Source organism: Solea senegalensis, unplaced genomic scaffold (genome assembly GCF_019176455.1).
Source record: "Solea senegalensis isolate Sse05_10M unplaced genomic scaffold, IFAPA_SoseM_1 scf7180000014762, whole genome shotgun sequence".
Taxonomy (NCBI): Eukaryota; Metazoa; Chordata; class Actinopteri; order Pleuronectiformes; family Soleidae; genus Solea; species Solea senegalensis.
The window spans coordinates 67,674-89,128 of record NW_025321119.1 but is presented as its reverse complement, the minus strand read 5'-3'; the positions used below and the strand labels follow the sequence as shown (position 1 = coordinate 89,128).

The 21,455-nt window shown below is 44.1% G+C and overlaps 2 protein-coding genes across 9 annotated transcripts; one reads left to right on the top strand and one right to left on the bottom strand.

Annotated features, from left to right (window-relative positions):
* Positions 1 to 312: 312 nt before the first annotated feature.
* rp1l1a (rp1 like 1a) lies at positions 313 to 12,308 on the top strand. 4 transcript variants are annotated; one of them, XM_044016747.1, is made up of 9 exons: positions 313 to 380; positions 1,525 to 1,602; positions 2,676 to 2,928; positions 3,493 to 3,885; positions 3,964 to 4,228; positions 4,307 to 8,277; positions 8,355 to 9,188; positions 9,270 to 10,031; positions 10,247 to 12,308. In XM_044016747.1, the coding sequence occupies exons 3-9, from the start codon at positions 2,695 to 2,697 to the stop codon at positions 10,571 to 10,573; spliced, it is 6,786 nt and encodes a 2,261-aa protein (XP_043872682.1). In that variant the 5' UTR covers positions 313 to 380; positions 1,525 to 1,602; positions 2,676 to 2,694; the 3' UTR covers positions 10,574 to 12,308. The 4 variants fall into 4 exon arrangements, with proteins under 4 accessions (XP_043872682.1, XP_043872684.1, XP_043872683.1 ...); XM_044016749.1 differs by lacking the exon at positions 313 to 380 and having other exon boundaries at positions 1,129 to 1,602; positions 3,964 to 4,192; XM_044016748.1 differs by lacking the exon at positions 313 to 380 and having other exon boundaries at positions 1,129 to 1,602; positions 3,964 to 4,216.
* A 1,590-nt stretch (positions 12,309 to 13,898) lies between these two features.
* Positions 13,899 to 20,551, bottom strand: gckr (glucokinase (hexokinase 4) regulator). Of its 5 annotated transcripts, none has more exons than XM_044016756.1 (14): positions 20,488 to 20,551; positions 19,691 to 19,759; positions 19,478 to 19,544; positions 18,851 to 18,917; positions 18,592 to 18,686; positions 18,400 to 18,505; positions 17,784 to 17,902; positions 17,201 to 17,212; positions 17,015 to 17,125; positions 16,822 to 16,919; positions 15,960 to 16,036; positions 15,755 to 15,851; positions 14,822 to 14,962; positions 13,899 to 14,061 (listed from the first exon to the last, which is right to left on the bottom strand). In XM_044016756.1, exons 2-13 carry the CDS (start codon positions 19,725 to 19,727, stop codon positions 14,850 to 14,852), a joined length of 999 nt encoding a protein of 332 aa, XP_043872691.1. In that variant the 5' UTR covers positions 19,728 to 19,759; positions 20,488 to 20,551; the 3' UTR covers positions 13,899 to 14,061; positions 14,822 to 14,849. The 5 variants fall into 5 exon arrangements, with proteins under 5 accessions (XP_043872691.1, XP_043872692.1, XP_043872694.1 ...); XM_044016757.1 differs by having other exon boundaries at positions 13,899 to 14,058; XM_044016758.1 differs by lacking the exon at positions 13,899 to 14,061 and adding an exon at positions 14,414 to 14,478.
* Between the last annotated feature and the right edge of the window lie 904 nt (positions 20,552 to 21,455).

Below are 21,455 nucleotides of genomic sequence, written 5' to 3'. Positions count from 1 at the left end.
GTTAAGACTTTTGAAAATATGATGAGAAAAAAATAACATGTAACTAATAAAAGTAATAAATTAACCATTATATTTGGCATGAGACTACATTTTCATTTTGCCGCGTGTAAAACAACATAAATGATAATAATAACTTTATTAACTTTGTTATTTACAGAATATTTCTTATATTTCGTATATATATATATATATATATATATATATACATGTCGTTATTGTTTGGCAGATTACTTTGAAAGTCTCCCTCCCCTACTTCCTGTGTGTGAGCGCTGCTGCGTGTCTGACTCTTCATCAGTGCTGGAAACAGAAGCACAGCAGAGGAGGAGGAGGAGGAGGAAGAGGAGGAGGCGGTTCTGATGGGAACATATTGATCATCGTTGGTGAGACTGGTTGGTTTTTCTCCTCGTGTGTTGAAATGTTTCTTCTTCCTGCTTCTGATCTACGTTGTGACTTATTTTTGATTTGATTTATCTCCAAACGCACACAGGAAAGATATTTATGTGCACAGACGTCAGCAAAGTGGCATTTTACGACTATTTTTTTACAGTTTTTCATGAAAACATGATTATTTAGTTTGTATTAGTGTAAGATTTGGACTTTTTCTTGTAAGAGCTCAGTTCCTGCTCGATGCTGATGATGCTGCTGCTGATGATGATGATGATGATGATGACAATGTGTCATGTCAACAGACCTCGGTCTGTCCACAAGGAATTCTTATTAGCCGCGACACATTTCAGGCTAAACTTCCTGTCTGACGTCCTGTCAGCACAGGAAACACTCATGTCTTTGTCTCAGTGTCTCACAGTGAGACAAAGACTTAAACTGAGCCTTTTGTTAAGTGTCTAAAATCTGTGAAATCTTAACGACAGATGAAGGTTTGTTGTGTGTTTTAAAACACATCAAATATGTTTAATTATGGGGGTTTTTTTTAAAACGCTTCCAATTTTCTCTTGAGTCAAGTTTATTCTTGTGTTAGATCCTCGTGACAGGAACCTGCTGTCAGACAGACAGGCAGACAGACAGACGTCACTGTCTGTAATTACAATCCTACAATCCTCTGTGTGTGTGTGTGTGTGTGTGTGTTCGTCTTCACTGAAACACTTAAAACACACAGATCATCATCATCATCCTAAATACACTTGTTCCAAATGAATGAATGAATGAATGAATGTTTGTGTGAGGTCATGTATGTTATTCTGTCCAGGAGAGAAAACTCTGTCTGTGCTTGTGCAGGTCAGACATGCAGATCACTCGTCTCACCACCATCTTGGCCTCTCCATGGCAACCCCCATCCTACACACACACACACACACACACACACACACACACACACACACACACACACACACACACACACTCTTCTTCTTAAGCAGGCTTTTCGTTCTATCCTTAGCCCTCTCTCCTCCTCCCTCCTCCCTCCTCCTCCTCCTCCATGTGCCCGATTAGCGTCTGCCATTTTAGTTCAGAGTTGTGTGCTGGTTGTGGACTCACAGTGTCCTGGTCTGGTGTGGTCTGTCTCCACAGTGGGACCCTGCACGGACACAAAGCAGCTCCTCCTGCAGCTCCGTCGTCACTCCTGCTCACACCATGGTTCCTCCACATGTGAGTACAGTGAGGACACTTTACTTTACATTTTTATTGTCTTTAAAACAAGGTCGAGGGTTTCAAATGTGAGTGAGTGAATCGTTGTAATTGTAGCTCAACACGCTCACATGGAGGAAAACTGCTTTCATCAGGTTCAATTGATCTGTTTCAAAATATCAATCCGTCATTTCGTTTAATCTGTTGAAGAGAACTCACTGTTAGACCTGACGTTTGTAAACCACTCACTCACTCCCTCACACCAAAGCCCAGAGAGAAAACCAGGGATTTTAACGTCACACACACACACACACAGGAGCTGCTGTCTACTGCTGCCTCGTGTGGTCACTTTGTGTCTGAGTTCAATCTAAATGAAATATTTTAAAAGCCAAATTCACTAAAAATCAGACGTTATTTGAACTCAGTGATGGAGGATCAACAACTCCTGTGTGTGTGTGTGTGTGTGTGTGACGTTAAAATCACTGATTTTCTCTCTGGACTTTGGTGTGGGAGAGTGAGTGTGTGTGTGTGTGGGAGAGTGAGTGGTTTACAAACGTCAATTTCCTGTTGGAAAAGTCTGTTTTTAAGACATCGTAGACTTAAACAGTCACACAAGTATTTTATTAAGTGGCTAAAAATGTATAGTTTGTTTTGTTTTATTCTTTCCTCCATGTTGGTAGCCATGATTAACCCGAGTCAAAAAAACCTGAACTATCCCTTTAAGAAGCAAATCTGCAGTTAAGAAGAGTGACTTGTCCTCATGGGACTTTAAATCCCGCCGCGTTTCTGTTCATGTTAGTTGAGCTTTAATCCATCAAATGTATCGTTACACAGAGATTATAAAAGTAACTAAGCACAAGGAAAGTGAATTAGAGTTGATTATGTACTGCAGGTTATGTAAGACAGTCCATATTAGGCGTTCAGAAGCAGGGCAGAAACGTTTTAACAGGATTTCTACATGTGTGCTGTTCTACTTTACTAAATATAGCAGACGCTGTTTATACATAATGTGACTTTTGTCACCAGTGTTGACTAAAATCTTCACTTTATATCGACATGTTGTAAAAACACTGACATAAATCCTTGTTTCTCAGGTGAGTGTGAAAGCGCAGCATGCAGTCGGTACACACAGGGATGTGGGACCCTCAGTCCGCCTCTAAACATGCCACGGCCCTCCCACAAGCACCGCCCTCCACGCTACGCCACACTCACGTGACCGCAGCCGCCCCGGCGAAGAGGATCACCTTCTACAAAAGCGGCGACAGTCGGTTCGGGGGCGTGAAGATGGCCGTCCACAAGCGCAGCTTCAAATGCTTCGACGCCCTGCTGGACGACCTTTCACAAAAGGTCAGTGGGAGGGGTTTTCTATTTGAAGATGAAGGCACTCTCAGCCCGTCAACTTGGCAACAGCAAGCATAAAATTTGAAGTGGAGATGAAGTACTGAACAATTCTAGACTCTTTTTTAAATCAAAGCCCAGATTTAGCGTCACAATCAAACTGGATTTGGCTGAAAAAACCCTTTCACCAGTAGGGCGGCGACATCTTTAACTGGTTTGATAAATTCTACCGTAAACACAGAGATTTAGACAGTGACAGAAGCTGCCCCTGGATTTTTAAATGAGCCCAAAAGGGGGCGCTAAACTCACCCATCCAGTGATGCTATAACGTGTGGTTACATTAGCTTCTAACGTTAAACACTGATGCTATAATGTCTGGCTACAGTAGCTAATAACGTTAAACACCGACGCTATAACGTGTGGCTATACTATCTGCTAACACCAAACCCTAACATCTCAAGGCTACAGTAGCTGCTAATGTCAAAAGCCAGAGTCTGGATACAGTAGCAGCTAGCATAGTGCTAACTCACTATTTTAAGACAATGATAACAAGTATCTTGCGTCCTCACACAGGTGCCTCTTCCATTCGGTGTCCGGACTGTAACCACCCCCCATGGCATCAACACCATCAAACATCTAGACCAGCTCCAGGATGGAGGTTGCTACTTGTGCTCTGACCGGCGCCAAGCTAAACCAATCAACATGGAGCTTGCCAGCAAATGCCCAAGCATCTGGTACCATCACAGCCGGAGGCCACAGCGCCCCGAAACCTCCTCTGTGACGCCACCTGGACATCTTCCCTACAGGCAGCGACGGATTCTGCTGGTGAAAAACAGTGAACCGAGGATGAGGAGGAGTGTGGTGCTGAGCAGGAGGTCCACCAGGAGCCTCAGGGCCTTCCTGGACGAAGTATCCGAGGTGATGCAGTTTCATGTCCACAAACTCTATACCGCAGAGGGACGCAAGGTAAGAAGTAGAAGAAGGTGTTGCTGAAGGTATCTAGTCTCAGCTGAAACTTGAGACACTGTGTGGATGTGTTTCCAGATTGACAGCGTTCAGAGCCTCATAACTTGCCCCGGTGTGCTGGTGTGTGTTGGCCGGGAAGCATTCAGTCCACTGCTGCTGAACTGCATCAAGAAGAGCTCAGAGGAGAAGCTGCCTGGTCTCGACAGTAGGTCCCCTGGTCTCCGTCCCAGGACTCCTGGAAACGGAGCCCGATCTCCTATGACTCAAGGAGCAAGATCTCCACCTCATGGAGGTCAGTCCAGAGCCAGTGAGTACAGCGAAGGACATGAGAGTAAGAAAAATGGTACGTTGTTTAAGTGTATTTTGTCACCGTTTTGTGAACTCAAACATGCAAGTTCATTGTTTTTTGCTTCTCCTTCAGTGAACTTTGGTCTGGAAACCAAAAAGAGCATAATCCACCCACGTTCTGACTCTTCAAACCGCTCCACCCGCTTCTCTTTGTCTTCAGAGAAATCATACGGCAATGGCATCAGTGCCTGCTCGCAGCCCAGAGCGGCTATAATGAACGATGACATTGAAAAGCGTGTGTTTGTCAATAAAGACGGAAGCCTCTCTCTGGAGATGAGGGTGCGTTTTCGACTCCACAGTGACGAAACGCTGCAGTGGTCCACACAGATCAAAAAGTCCCCTTCTCTGACCAATGACTACTCCTCCCTAACACGGGTACAGCCCCATTACCTTGAAAAGGGCCAATCAGAAACCTGTTCTGATCCTGATTCCATGTCCTTTGACCCGGAGAGTGTGGATTATTCCACTCATACGCAGCAAACATTAGAAGCAAACCACTGTCCTTGCTGTTACCAGCGACGTGAGCAGCAATACGACTTCTGGGAAAACCCGGCACACAAGCGCAAACAGCCTCATCATCAACATAGCACTAGCCACACCCACACTGTCATAAGAAACACAAACTCCTCCAGCTCCTCTTCATCGTGTAACTCCAGGAGAGTGGTGCACCGCCGGGCACGGGTGTCCAGCTGTGGAGGAGGCTCAGGTTCAGAGCAGGGTCAGCTGATCCAGGAGGAGATGTGCGTGACGGAGAGCAGGGTAGAGGTGGAGCAGGACGGAGACACCCGAGTGGAGGTGTGCAGGGTTAGCCGGTGCTGCAGCCGCAGCGAAGTGGTCGCCATGGATGGCAACACACAAGCAAGTAGCAACAAGTCCGTTGAGGATGAGCTGATGACGGAGGAGGAGCGTCCTCCGTCTGCAGTCAGCAGCTCCTCACATGTTCTGCAGTCACTGAAAGAGGACCAGGATGACGAGGATGAAGACCTGCCACCCAGTGCCTCACAGTGCTGTTACAGTAAGGAACCATCACCAACTCATCAGAATAACAATCTATCAAGAAAAAACTCAGAGGAACCGGATCGGATTCCAAGCTTCAAATCTGAAATGAGCAGAGCCTCTTGCAGGTCGGGCAAAGACAACAGCTCGAAAGAGGAGAAAGCAGCTGATGATGAAGAAGAAGAAAGGGTTGGTTGTAGTTTGTCTGGAGGTTCTCAGAGATCAGAAGCAGCAACTATGTGCCCTAACTGTGGAGGCTGCAAACATGGTAGCCATGCAGCATCACAGCAATCCCATCAGTCCCATCAAGCCTCTTCAAACCCTACTTCACCTGTTGGCATGAAAGAGAATGCTGTTAATGGCTGCAGTGACGACGACTCAGACAATTCAGCTGTGTCAAAGCAGTCCAACAAAACCAACCTCACCATCAGTGGACGCTCTGCTGCATTATCAAACTTCCAGGAGGCCAGGACATCCAGTGCCATGTCTGGAACATCCAATCCAGCACCTGCAACTGAACAGAAAGAAAGGGCTCTTAGTGTCATCTCAGCAACGAGCCATAGGTCCACAAGATCAAAGAGAAGTCCCAGCGCTATGTCTGTCAAATCCAGAACATCTCACAAGTCCAACTGCAGAGAAGAAGCAGAGGGAGAGAACACAGTAGAGAGAGCTATCAGCTCCTTGTCAGCTAAATCTGAAGTGTCAACAAAAACCTGTGATTCAGGCAAATCTCATAAGTCCAACTGTCCATCAAGTGCTAAGGATGTCTCCAGCACAGCAATGGAAGATAATGAGAGAAACAAAGAAACTCCCAATAGACGTTCAGATAGCGCCCTGTCTGCTAAATCTACCAAATCAAATATTATGGCAAAATCCGGCACAAATAGGTCTAACTGTAAAGAGCATGAAACTGTGGCAAATGTAGCAGAGGAAAAAGAAAATGAGGTGGAAGAAGAAGAAGAAGAAGAGGAAATAGAAGAGAGGGCAGAAAGTGATGAATCAGAAGAACAAGCGGCCAGTGCTAGGTCAGCTAAGTCTTATAAGTCTAACCTCAACGGTGACACATGCTCTGAAACGCATGATATTACCAGCGATAGAGAAGCTAAGACTAGGACTGCCAGTGTTTTATCTGGTAAATCACAGGCAAAAGTGAACGGTGTGGTGGACAGAACGTCCAGTGCCATGTCGGTAAAGTCCTCCAAGTCCTGCATGACAGACTGCACCTCAGTGTCTCCACACAAAGAGGAAAAACAAACTGAAGACCAAGAGAGAATTGCTAGTGCCATGTCTGTAAAGTCAAGATCTTCAGCAAGATCCAAAACATCTCACAAGTCGAGATCTAGCAAGTACCTTACGACGGGTCAAGAGATTGATGAAGAGAGAAATGAGGCAGCAGAGCTAGCTAAATCAAGAAAATCTGATTCATCAAATCATAATGGAACAGCTGATTGTGCTGTTATTGAAACCATTGACTTTCTTGATCAGTACCTTTCACCCAGGAGGACACGTTCCCCCAGAATCAACTCACCCAGTTCTCACCCAGCTGTATCCAACAGTCCTCAATGCCCTACAGCACAACAACATTTTTTGTCCGGCCAAAGTGCTGGACAGACAAAAGGGCCCAGTGCCTTGTCAGTTCACTCCACAACCTCTACTCAATCAGGCAGACCCAAATGTCACTGTGGAGTAGCTTCAGCAAATGAGGTGGACGATGACCAGGAGAAGGCTTCTGAGCGGGCTGTTAGCTTCTTATCATCGTCTTCCAGACGTCAGAGGAAGGAATCAGGAGGCACAGAGCAACCACTGAGTCGATGCTCATCAGGGTCAGTGTCTCTTGGGTTACCAGAAGATCAAGAAACAGGTGACTCAGACAGTGGCAAGTCCAGTGTATCCTTTCATACAAATACTGAGAGTAAGGGTAGAGTGAAGACAGCAGATCCTAAAGTCCCGAAAAGCAAAGAGAGGTCTGCTAAACAAGAAGATGTGGAGGAAACAAGATCCAAGAATAATACCAGCAAAGGCACAATGACTCTTAATCCTACAGCAGTTGAAATCCCCACTATCAAAACTCCAGCGGCGAGTGAAGATGAAGATGAAGGAGGAGGAGGAACAAAAACAGCAAGAGCAGCCACTGCACTTTCAGCCAAGAGCAGCAAGTCCTCTTGTAAGTGTAGCACCATTCAAACAGAACCAGTAAATGGTGACAATCTCAATGCCCCCAAGAACAGACCTTCATCTTCGATGTCAACAGCAAGTGCTAAAGTTCGGAACAAGTCCCCTGCAAGTGCCAGTGCTAAAAATGCCAATGTAGCAAAAACACCTGTCAAAGATATTGATGCTAAAAATCAGAACAGACCAGTGTGCGAGACTGCAGAGACAATAAGTGTTCACTCCAAGAGTCCGTGTCGACTCAGGCCTGAATCTGCAGCTTCAGCAAAATCAAGATCAAAACCGAAAGAAGACGCTGTCAAAGCTCTCAAGGCCAAATCTACCACAGGAAGGGATAAAGGTGCTCTGTCTCACTCTTTATCTGCTGCTGACCTGCTGAAGGAAACTATCGCTGCACGTCCACACAGCCAACAGAGAAGTGAGAAAAGTGAAAAGTGTCAGAGATCAAGGAACCATAAGGATAAGGAAGAACTGACACCCGCCTACCTTCCCAACGCCTCCCCTAATGAGGTTGTTAGTCACTGGCTGCAGAGCATTCCTGCAAACAGCAGCCTGCTGGGACTTGGCGATGAGCTGGAAGAAGGTGAGCAGGAGAAGGAGGTGGATGAGAAAAGTGAAGAGGCGGTAGCAGAAGAGGAGGACAGTCCTGAAGTTGAAAAAGTAGATAACGAGGAGATAACGGAGGCTGACAGGGAAGAGGAGAAACAGGGAGAAGGTAAATGTAATGAAGAGCAGAGTTCTAATCCAACACCAGGTGATGCATTAGGGAACTCTTGCCCAGACCATGGCAAATCTCTTCCCAGGAACTGGCAGTCGTCTGTGGCTGTGATGAAAGTACTTCTGAATTCTTCGATGGGTCGATGCCAGAGCATGCCCGAGGTAATCCAAAAACCTTTTTCAAGAATAAATGGCTTCTTATACACATGCTCCTCTCTTATATTTGCTGTCTTCTGCAGGTGTCTCCAGTTTATGGTCGGCGACTGAGCACATCAGCCAGAGGATTCTTGGACTGTTTGGCTCAGCTCCAGCTCATTGGGCCTGCAGTGAACCAACAGAAGAACCACAACCAGCAGTATGAAGACATCATGGCCATCCTTCAGTCCCTCTGGCTCACTGAACCCAGAGACATAGATACCGCAAATGTCAAGGACTGTGGCCCAGAGCAGGTGACGCCTCCATGGTCGTCATCCGGGGTGGACATGAGCAGTGGCTCTGGTGGCTCAGGAAAGGAGAATATAAACCAAGGTGGAGAAGAAACATCTCTAGGACCAAGTACAGATGCAGCAAAGAAAGTGCAGAGTGAAGAACAAAGTGCAATCCCTTCAAGTCTGGACAGCCCAAAAGCCACGGAGAACCCATCATCTTCAGACAAGAGCTCTGCCAACGACAGCTCCAAATCCCCCACTGACAATGAGACAATGGACGACACCAGTTCAGGAACACCCCCAACCGTTCTGCATGCACCCTTGTCCAAAAGATCATCCCAAGACCCTGACCCAGTTTGGGTCCTGCACCTTCTGAAGAAGCTGGAGAAACAGTTTATCAACCACTACATCAACGCGATGGCGGAGTTTAAAGTTCGTTGGGACTTGGATGACAGCCTCATCCTAAACACGATGATCTCCGAGCTCAGGGAAGAGGTGAGCCGGCGCATTCAGAGCAGCATTGAGCGTGAGATAAGGAAGATTCAGACTCGAGCTGGCAGAGGAGGGAGGTCACCCAGGCCACCACAAGGAAGGAACCTCTCCAGAGACTCCACCATGACCGAGAAGAGGCGCAAAATGCTGAAGGTAAATCTACCACAAACATCTTTACATGTTGAGAAACTGTTGCTTGAATGCAGAAAGATAATGTTGAACTCATGTTTCCAGGTCATGAAGAACCAATCACTGAAGACTGCTGACTCTCTCAGTGACGGAGAGACGACGGGTGACTTCAGCGACCAGCGGAGTGAAGACGAGTACTGCCCCTGTGACGCTTGTGTCCGCAAGAAATTGGCCACACGGCCTCTCAAAACAAACCCAGTGGCGACTGAAGCACCGGTGATGATGGAGTTTGATCTCCTCAAGATACTTCAGCTCAAGAAAGGTCCACTGCCCCCGCCCGTGGCTACACCGAAATCCACAGACATGGAAGGTGGCAGAGCGATCCAAGAGAAGGAGGAGGAGGGGAGGAATTTAGAGGTTGTGCAGGAGGAAGAGGAGTGGGAGGAAGAGGAGGAGAAAACCAAAGAGGATATTAAAGCTGAGATTGTTTTAGAGGAGGCCATCCCAGAGGAGGATGAAGAGGTAGAAGAAGGAGAAACTGAAAGGAAAGATAATAGTGTCCATGATGAGGAGCAGAAAGAGGAGGAAGAAGAGAAGGAGGAGTCTGAGGAAACTAACAACGACACAAGTGAGGATGAGTCAGCAGATGATGGAGAGAAAGGAGTGGAGGACAAAGGAACTGAGGCGGACAGTGACAAGGAGACAGTGAAGGAAACAAGAGCAGGTGAAGGAGAGAACATTGAGAATGGTGAGGGTGAGGAGGACAGTGACAACGATGTAAAAAATGAAGAACCGATGCAGGCCAAGGACAGAAATGACGAAGACGAGGGGGGAGAGAGTGAGGACGAGGAAGGAGCCTCAACAAAGGTGACGTAATGATTATCACAGGTTCTTAAAGAGGAATCAGACCCACTGTAGCCTCAACACTAATTCTAAGCCTGTGGGAAAAGATAATCTCACCATCCAATTAGATGCTCTGAACAAATCTGTCTTAGTTTGGCCTCAACTCAGAGCCTCCACTCATGGATTAATGCAGTCATTTTCACTCACCAAAGATAACTTTTATTTTGTTTGACCTCCAGGAGCAGGAAGTGACTGAGGGAGAAGAAGACACCGACACCTGTGTAGCAGCTGGAACCACAGGAAACGAGGAGACAGGAGAACCTGGAGATGAAGACGAGACTGTGGAGGAGGTCAAATCTGAAAAAGAAGGTGACAAGGTGACCTGTAAGAAAACACAGGACGCTGCTTTGCTCCATCAGTTCACTAGGACTTCTGTGGAGTCCCAGCCCGGCTCGTTGGAGGACACTCACCCAGACTCGCCCCCCATACCTGTGAACACCATCGACGCCACATCCACAGGGGATGCAACAAGCCAGAGTGATACGACGCACACCCAAGGGGAGTGACATGGAACTCTTTTCCATTATACAGTAGTAGCACAACTCTGACTCTGACTCTGGTATCTGGCACGTCATGGTTTTCTACACAACACAAACACACAAACTAGTGACTTGTAAAGCAGTTGTTTTGGGTGTAACTGAATCATTAGAATCAGTTGACTAAAAAGATTTGTTTCCAGAATCGTTGAAGTGATGCGTGAACTAAACCTCCTCCCCACTGGTAGGTGGAGTATTAAGCCCCGCTCACCAAGCAAAAAACATTTCCACAACAAACGATGTAGTCGCCAAAGATAGTCCGGGTCACCAGGTCAAGGGTTGAACTGGCGGCCCTTGAACCGGCAGACACCCCTGCCTGATGGGTCTTTCGTCCGTGAGTTGCTCGAACCAGACGTGTCTGAGCGAGCCGTAGCACCGTACTCATCTTCTTTGGGAGGAATGCGTTCTATTCCCTGCGTCCAGAATTGTAACGCCACCCCATGGTGAAGTGGGATACTACAGGAACCTGACGCATGAGTATACCAGGGTCTGCGATATGCGACGCACGCCACCACAGGTTTAAGACTCCGAAAAACACAGATTATGACGCCTAGCTTAAAAAATGTAAACAAAACACTTGAAGCACTTTAAAACTCACACGGATTAATTAATAAACCAAGTACCTCAGCAGACGACATGCTCCCGACAAATGATTAGTTAAATATCAGTTAATCAGTTCATTTATTTGTCTATTTTGTCTTTGTCTCATTAAGCTAGTGCTGGATTCTCAGGGGTTTGACTGTGTTTCTTTAAACTATACATTTTTGTCTCTTTATGTTTGTATAATATTAACATAATAAATATGAAGCCAGGTCGACGCGACAGTGAGCTTAGCTAGCATACGGACTCAAAACGGGGGGGAAACAGCTGGCATGATTTGCGATTGTTGCTTCTACAGATAGTTAGCATATTATAACTTGTTTGTTCCATGTATTTAAACAAAATCTTAGTTATAAAAAGAGTCATTTTTTCTGTGGTTCAAATGCTAAATTTTCTAACTAGATTAGCTTGTTTTGAGTCTGTATGCTAGCTCATTAAAGCTAACGTGTGCTAATGTTGAACAATTCCACTGAGTTACTTTGTAATACTCACATCCACAGCATGTATGTCAGCATTTTGTTTTCCTTTTAAAACACTTACAGCAAATTCAACTCACTATATTTTGTGTATTTATGAACGTGTGTGTGTGTGTGTGTGTGTGTGTGTGTGAGTGTCAGTTTGATGTGAAACGTCCTCTGGCGCTCGTTACCTGCTGTATATTCAGGTGGGGTTTGTGTGTATATAACCAGTCATGTGGAGCGTGTGACTGTTGCCTTACTGTATCCGTGGTTACGGGACATGGTTGATGGACAGACACACACACACGTGGTTACATTTCATCCCCCGACGTCTCTTCTGTCTCCTGAAAAACAAAGAACAATGAAAAAGACAATGCAATTGTTTTCCTATGCTGCTATTGGTCCGTTTGTCTGTCAGTCAGTGTCGTCACTGTTATGTACCCGAGTGAATGAAATATAAAGCAGATCACTTGGTGAAAGCAATTTCCAAACCGGTCCTTAGGTGGCAGACTTGTATTAATATTATTTGTATGAATTCAGACGTGAGGAAATGCTTTGGGATCCAGGTCTGATGTAAACTTTACTTAAACTAGCTTCTCCAAATGTGTTTACAAAGCTGCTCTCAAGATAAACACACTAATCCTGTACCTGTGTGTGTGTGTGTGTGTGTGTGTGTGTGTTGGGGATTGAGGTTGACTTACATCATTATAGCAGAGCCTGTACCTTGGAAAAGTTAGTGGTGACTGAGCTCTCAGAACCGCCTGCACTCAGAACCAGCATTTACCTTTAAACTGACGAAAAACTGAAGTTCATAAACCACTCACTCTCCCACACCAAAGCCCATAGAGAAAATCAGTGATTTTAACATCTCACACACACACACACACACACACACTGCTGCCTCCATCACTGAGTTCAAACGTCTTATTTTTTGAATTCGGCATTTGAACTATTTCATTCAGATTAACTTCAGTGACACAAAGTGACCACACGAGGCAGCAGGAGACCAGCAGCTCCTGTGTGTGTGATGTTAAAATCAGTGATTTTCTCTCTGGGGTTTGGTGAGGGAGAGTGAGTGGTTTACACACTTTAGTTTCCTGTTGGAAAAGTCCGTCTCCCAGTGAGATAAAGACATGAACATGTTCTTAAGACATTGTAGATTAAAGGAGTCCTTTGTAAAGTGACTTAAATCTGTTTTTCCTGAACTATCTCTTTAATCAGAGTTAAATACACAAGGACAACACATTTTCATTCATGTTTATTTCTGTTATTTGCCTGATATCAGTGCATACACTACAGTATCATTTGCATCTTGTACTGAATCAACTTCTGTTGTAATTATAATCCACATGATCAGTCCATTTCAGATTATTATGAGAGTAACGTGTGTTACACAAGATTGTTTCAGTGTGTGTGTGTTAATTCTGAGAGCCATGCCTCCACAGCCTCCCTGATGATTGGCTGTTTTTCCAAATGAGACTCCGCCTCCGAGAGAGAGCAACCAGTCAGCAGACAGAGCAACGCCAGAGGGACAACCTACACACACACACGCACACAGAGAGAACATAACACAAGAAGCCTCCACCTGTCCATCAAACCTCCATCATCCTGTCACCTCACTGTGTGTGTGTGTCTGGCCTTGTGTGTGTGTGCAGCGATGTCAGAGGAAGTGATGTCATCGGTCAGCTCGTCCACTCTGTACACAGCCTTCAGAAGACACTCCTCACACTCAGACGTGGACACACCAGACAGTTTCTAGAAGGAGGGCGCGACAGGGTCAGCTTTCATTTTAAAGGGACATTTCAGGAGCTTTTTAAACTCACAGCTGTGTGAGATTCTGAGGATATGAGCACAGACTCAAGACTCAAAACAGATTTAAGACACTAAACAAAAGTCACAGCCAATAAAATCTGTCAGTATAAGACTTTTTCAACAGGAAACTGAAGTTTATAAACCTCTCACTCTCCCACACCAAAGCCCAGAGAGAAAATCAGTGATTTTAACATCACAGCACACAGGAGCTGCTGGTCCACTGCTGCCTCGTGTGGTCACTTTGTGTCACTAAAATAAATCTGTTCAAATGCCGAATTGACAAAATAAGACATTTGAACTCAGTGATGGAGGCAGCAGTGGATCAACAACTACTGTGTGTGTGATGTTAAAATCACTGATTTTCTCTGTGGGCTTTGGTGTGGGAGAGTGAGAGGTTTGTGAACTTGAGTTTTCAGTCAGAAATTAGTGTTTAACAGCCGCACACACTCTTGAGATACTGGCTCGCTGATACAGTTTGCTGTTGGTGACCTGCACATCGATCATGTGGTTCTGGTAAACCTTGCCCTTTAACACGTGAGCGCCGGTGCTGACAGCGTTCAGAAGCAGCTTAGTGGAGAGCTCCATCTGCTGAGAGAGATATACACATATATCTATATCTATAAACGTGCATATTGATATATATATATACTGTATATATATATATATATATATATATATAATAAGTAAAGATTGAAGACAAAATCAGAGAGTTAGTGTTTGTTTCTTCTTCTCTGTCTCTGCTGGAAACCAGAGGAAATGAGGCCCAGCAGTTATTTATCATGCTCCAGTGAGTCAGTGGATCAATGAGTGTGTGTGTGTGTGTGTGTGTGTGTGTGTGTGTGTGTGTGTGTGTGTGTGTGTGTGTGTGTGTGTGTGTGTGTGTGTGTGTGTGTGTGTGTGTGTGTGTGTGTGTGTGTGTGTGTGTGCCATGTGTGCTGCGCTCTCTGAAGCAGGCGTCGACCAAGAGAATCGTAGTGAAGATAAACACAGCTTATCAATGCTCTCCTGAAAAAGACAGAAGACATGGATGGATGGATAGGGAGGGAAGGAAGGAAGGAACAAAGGTAAGGTAATATGGTAGTTAGGTAGGTAGGAAGGAGGGTGTGTAGGTAGGAAAGAAGGAATGGAGAATAATGGAAGTAAGGAAGTGGGAAGGTAGGTAGGTATGTACGAGGGAAGGAAGGAGAAAACTGACCAGGAGGGAGAAAAGGAGAGTGATGGAAGGAAGGAAGGAAGGGGCGAAGGAGAGGAAAGGTAATGAGGTAGGAATGAAGTTATGTTGGAAGGAAGGATGGAAGAATGGAGGATAGGTAGGCAAGGCAAAGAAAGGAAGGAAGAAATAAGGTACTTGTAGTAGAGCAGCTGCAGTGTCTTCATCAGTGATGATGATGATGATGATGACGATGATGATGATGATGATAAACAGCGTGGATGTTGGACGTCTTCTCTCTCATTCTGCGTGTGACCTCCACCACGTCACTGACATCATCTACACAGAGAAGATGTTCACACACATGCTGTGTTCTCCTAAACATGATGTAAACATGATGTAAACATGTTGTAAACATGATCTAAACATGATGTAAACATATGATCTAAACATGATGTAAAGATATGATCTAAACATGATGCAAACATGATGATGTAAACATGATCTAAACATGATGTAAAGATATGATCTAAACATGATGCAAACATGATCTAAACATGTTGTAAACATGATGTAAACATGATCTAAACATGATCTAAACATGATGTACAGATATGATCTAAACATGATGTAAAGATATGATCTAAACATGATGCAAACATGATCTAAACATGATGTAAACATGATCTAAACATGATGTAAAGATATGATCTAAACATGATGCAAACATGATGTAAACATGATGCAAACATGATCTAAACATGATGTAAAGATATGATCTAAACATGATGCAAACATGATGTAAACATATGATCTAAACATGATGTAAAGATATGATCTAAAAAACATGATGTAAACATGATGCAAACATGATGTAAACATGATCTAAACATGTTGTAAACATGATGTAAACATGATCTAAACATGTTGTAAACATGATGTAAACATGATTAAACATGTAAACATGATGTAAACATGATCTAAACATGATGTAAAGATATGATCTAAACATGATGCAAACATGATCTAAACATGATGTAAACATGTTGTAAACATGATCTAAACATGATGCAAACGTGATCTAAACATGATCTAAACATGATGTAAACATGGAGAACATCAGTGTCTGACCACAGTGAGTGTAGAGCAGAAGAACAGTGTCCAGGTTGTTGAGATGAGGCAGAACATCACGTAGAAAATCCTCATGTGTGATGTTAAACTGACGACCCTGAAGAAAAGAACCAAACACAGTTCAGAGAGAGCGCCTCCTGTTGGCTGTTCTGTCTCACATAGTCCCAACAGCTGGACGTCTGAAAGAAAGTTAACCTTTATTTACCAGTGAGCTCATGTGACCTTCGCTGTTGTCCAGCTGACTGTATCCACCACTGATGAAGCTGCGGACATCCTTGTGGTCTGACGAGCACAGATAGGAACATCTCATATCTCTCACAGGAACATCTCAAATCTCAAAGAAACATCCCATATCTCTCACAGAAACATCCCATATCTCTCACAGGAACATCTCAAATCTCACAGAAACATCTCATATCTCTCACAGGAACATCTCAAATCTCACAGAAACATCCCATATCTCTCACAGGAATATCTCATATCTCACAGAAACATCCCATATCTCTCAGGAACATCTCAAATCTCACAGAAACATCCCATATCTCACAGGAACATCTCATATCTCACAGAACATCTCATATCACACAGGAACATCTCATATCTCACAGAAACATCTCATATCACACAGGGGAACATCTCATATCACACAGGAACATCTCATATCTCACAGAAACATCACATATCTCTCACAGGAACATCTTATATCACACAGGAACATCTCATATCTCACAGAAACATCCTATCTCCATCTCATCTCACAGAAACATCCCATATCTCTCACAGGAACATCTCATATCACACAGGAACATCTCATATCTCACAGAAACATCCCATATCTCACAGGAACATCTCATATCTCACAGGAACATCTCATATCACACAGGAACATCTCATATCTCATAGAAACATCCCATATCTCACAGGAACATCTCATATCTCACAGGAACATCTCATATCACACAGGAACATCTCATATCTCATAGAAACATCCCATATCTCTCACAGGAACATCTCATATCTCACAGGAACATCTCATATCTCACAGATGTTAGAGACCACAGTCTCACCTGCTCCAAATGTGGGCTCACACTCAGTGGCGTCGATGAGGCCCAGCACGGCCACTGAGCCCCAGCCCAGGTAACACACACACCTGCCACACTGCAAACTGAAGCACACACACAGGTACAGAGAAGTTTTTACATGAGACAGAGCAGTACACTTGTGTGTGTGTGTGTGTGTGTGTGGACTGGGATGTCTGACCTTTGACCTGCTGCCTCCAACAGAGCAGTGATCCCGTCACTGTGAGCGTACGTGACCTCCACAGCTTTCTTATATGCGTTTATGCGCTGCACAATTCCACTGTTGGAAAAATCAAACAACGTTTGTAAACCACTCACTCTCCCACACCAAAGTCCATAGAGAAGGGGGTGGAGTGGCTCAGTGGTTAAGACCGGTACCCTGTGTGCGAAAGACATCATGGTCGCAATAGTTGCAAATTCAACTCCACCCCTGGCTGATTGTACTCAATTCCATTGTAAGTCTGCTAAATGACATGTAATGTAATGTAATGTAGAGAAAAACAGTGATTTTAACATCACACACACACACACACACACACAGGAGCTGCTGGTCTACTGCTGCCTTGTGTGGTCACTTTGTGTCATTGACGTAATTCTGAATGGATAATTTCAAATGCTGAAATGACAAAATAAGACATTTGAAGTTAGTGATGGAGGCAACAGTGGATCAAAATCACTGATTTCTCAGAATTCTCAGAATCACAGAAACATTTTGGAAAATGACCTGTAGAGGTCAGCGACACACAGTTTGCTATTAAAGGTTTTTTCTGATGGTGGTGATGATGATGATGATGATGATGTGTGTGTGTCAGTGTAATGTGAAAAGCATGTCCGCACGTGTCTCTGGTGGCTGTCGTGTTTATCGTGGACATGAAGCAGCACTCAGGAGGACTTCCTTCAGGCCATGACACAGGAGCAGTTCTTACTCGACGTGTCAAACTCTTTCTTACTCGTGTGTGATGGACGAGTCCGTGAAGACAGCGGCGTGAGCGGCGGACAAGACCACGTCCAGGAGGATCTTTGTGGCGCTGCCGCCCTTCATCCTGGAGGAGCCGCTGACCGCTTCAGGCTGAACACAACACAGGTATTACAGTCAACGACAAATGAGAAAATAACACTGAAAAGAGTTTAAAAAACAAAATTCTTCAGATTATTATTCTATCCATGTCTTTGCGCTCATTTTTTAGGGGCCGTAAAACGTGCATAAAAACTCTCTCTATAGCGCGAGAACAGAAGCAAAATTGAGTTCCACCGAGTTTCCTGAAACTTGGTGGGAAGATGTTATCGACCAAGACGAACAAAAAAGTCGACCGTATCTGTGGCCCCAACTCATCAGGAAGTCGGCCATTTTGAATTTTGGCGATTTGCACCCTACATAAATGAGCGAGACACATGATTATTGTTATTGTTATGTTCACGTGTGTCAGAGAAGTTTGTTCTTTTGTCCTCTTTTTTTTTTTTTTTATGTCTCAATATTTATTACTATGACTTTTTACGTCTTGCACCTGACAAATACTCCGTCAAACCTAAACTAACTCATGCTAAGAGGTTTGTCGAGGTTCTTACTGCGACTGCTGGGTTGATCACAAAGGCCTCGTGGGTCTGAGCGAGCTCCTGCATCCTCTGAACGACGCTGTGGAACGTGAACGTGCAGCCAGGTATGGACTCACTCCTGCACCAGTCAACAGCAACATCACTCTTTCAATCAGATTATCACTCATTTATGATACAATTGAATAAATGTTAAATATAACACACTTGGCGTGATGTGTGGGGTTGAATCCCACGAGTACTGGAGTGTAAACGTGCGTGTGCTGCAGACACAGATGCAGCTGTCCTGCCACAAACGGAGCCTACAGTCACAAACAGAGACAGTGAACATCGACTTCCTGTCCTCGACGGATCAGTTCATACGGATCAATACGAGCGACGACTGACAGATAATCCACAGAGCTGCAGGAAAACACAGTGTTTAAACATTCTCTTATATTACTTCAGTGACTATGAAGACGCTGACCTTGTTCAGACTGAGCGCGCCCAGTGTGGCCTCGTCTTCAGGAGCTTCTTCAGAGGAAAACAGAGCTCTGATGGGAAGAAGAACAAAAATCATCCGGAAAAACGACAGAAGCCAAAGCACCACTGATTTTATTTCATCTACAGTATATATTCATTATTATTGTGTCAAACTTAAATATCAACATTTAGCTTTCATATTTAAACGACACGGTCGAGATGAGCTAACTTTAGACAACAGCTAGCATTAGCGAACACAAGTCCAACATGAACTAACTTTAGACAACAGCTAGCATTAGCGAACACGAGTCCAACATGAGCTAACTTTAGACAACAGCTAGCATTAGCGAACACGAGTCCAACATGAGCTAACTTTAGACAACAGCTAGCATTAGCGAACACAAGTCCAACATGAGCTAACGCTATTGTCAACATTAGCTAAAACTGAACCAAATTTAATCAAAATGAGTGACCATTACACGCGACACAAGCTAAGTTTATTCAGCATGAAACAATGCTAACTAACGTTCGCTAACATTAACCAACATGAGACAATGTTAGCTAACATAGTTGTGGACATTAGCTAGCATTAGCCGACATGAGACATGAATTTAAAGGTTTTAATGTTGACCTCCTGCAATGATGTACGTGTAGATCAACGTGTGCTTCAGCTTCTTCAGCGCTCTGTTGAAACCTGACTAACACACACACACACACACACACACAGATTAATATCTGCTGTTACTGACCTGTTTCATGATACAACTCATCACTTCATTATGAGATTAAATAACTCTATGTTAATCTGGTCTGGTCTCCGTCATGAGCATCTCAGGATATTCACCGCTGCCAGAAAAGCGAGCCGACCTGAAGTTCCACATCCACTGAGGACGACGAGACTGTCCTGAGGATCCTGTGAGAGAAAAACACACACCAGTCTCTCTGTGTTAGTTTTGTGTCTCTCTGTGTTAGTTTTGCGTCTCTTTGTGTTAGTTAGTTTTGTGTCTCTGTGTTTTGTTCTTTGTGTTAGTTTCGTCTCTCTGTGTTAGTTTTCTCTTTGTGTTAGTTTTGCTCTGTGTTAGTTTCTCTCTCTGTGTTAGTTTGTGTCTCTCTCTCTGTGTTAGTTTTATCTCTCTGTCTCTCGTCTCTTGTGTTAGTTTTTCTCTCTGTGTTAGGCTTCTGTGTTAGTAGTTACTCTCTGTTTTAGTTTTGCGTCTCTCTGTGTTAGTTTTATGTCTCTTTGTGTTAGTTTTTCTCTCTCTGTGTTTGTGTCTCTCTGTGTTAGTTTTGTCTCTTTGTGTTAGTTTTAGTCTCTCTGCGTCTCTCTGTGTTAGTTCTCTCTGTGTAGTTTGTGTCTCTCTGTGTTAGTTTTTCTGTGTTTTTTAGTTTTGAATCTCTGTTAGTTTTTTTCTTTGTGTTAGTTTTGAATCTCTGTTTAGTTTTGCGTTTCTTTGTGTTTGTCTCTTTGTGTTAGTTTTGCATCTCTTTGTGGTTTTTCTCTTTGTGTTAGTTTTGCATCTCTTTGTGTTAGTTTTGCGTCTCTTTGTGTTAGTTTTGCGTCTCTCTGTGTTAGTTTTGCGTTTCTTTGTGTTAGTTTTGTGTCTCTTTGTCGTAGAGAGAATCAGAGGAACGCTGTCGTACCCTGAGAATGACCTCCACTCTCTTTGCGACCTCCATCACAGTTTTCACCACTTGTTCACTCAAAAGCCTCTGAAAAAGAACACATGTATGATGTTGTGTTCGATTGTTGTTTGAAGAGGATTGATTGTGTATTGATGATCTGTACCTGATAGGCTCCTCCTGTCTCTTCCTGAAACATCTGAGCATCACAGGCCTGTAACATCCTGACAATGCTGCGAGCTGGAGCTCTGTCAATGTGTCGTGTCAGAGGATTGGACTTCTCTGAAACAGGAAGTGTTGGCTCGTAACCTGGGGACTAAAAGACAAGAAAACCCATAAAAGATCTTCTTGGTTTAATCCAAAAAAAACGAAAACTATGAAGTTACCTCCCATTCCTGCATCGTAGAAGAACTCCAAGTCCAGTGAGAATCTGCCGTTTGTTTGTCTTCTGTGTCGTTCAAGAAACAAGAGTGAGTGTGTGAGTGTGTGTGTGTGTGTGTGTGTGTGTGTGTGTGTGTGTGTGTGTGTGACAAAGTTCACTGAAGGACCTTTGAGACTCAAGTGTAAAAGGAAGTAATGGACTGTTGGATAAATGTCGAGAGAAACGAAGTAAAAACGAAGAAAACTGTCAAAACTAAGTGATTTTGTGATTTTAACGTCTCACACACACACAAACACACACACACACACACACACACGCACATTAACCTTCATTTTTTATTAACCTCAGTGACACAAAGTGACCACACGAGGCAGCAGAGGACCAGCAGCTCCTGTGCAGCTAAAATCAGTGATTTTCTCTCTGGGCTTTGGTGTGGGAGAGTGAGTGGTTGATAAAAGTCTGTCTCACAGTGAGATAAAGACGTGAACGCGTTCTTAAAGATGTCGTAGACTTCATATGATGTTGGTTTTATGAGGTGAGCTTTACGCTAAAAAGCTAAAATCAGTTTTTCTCACGTCTCAAGCTGCATCCAAAACTCTGCACTCGT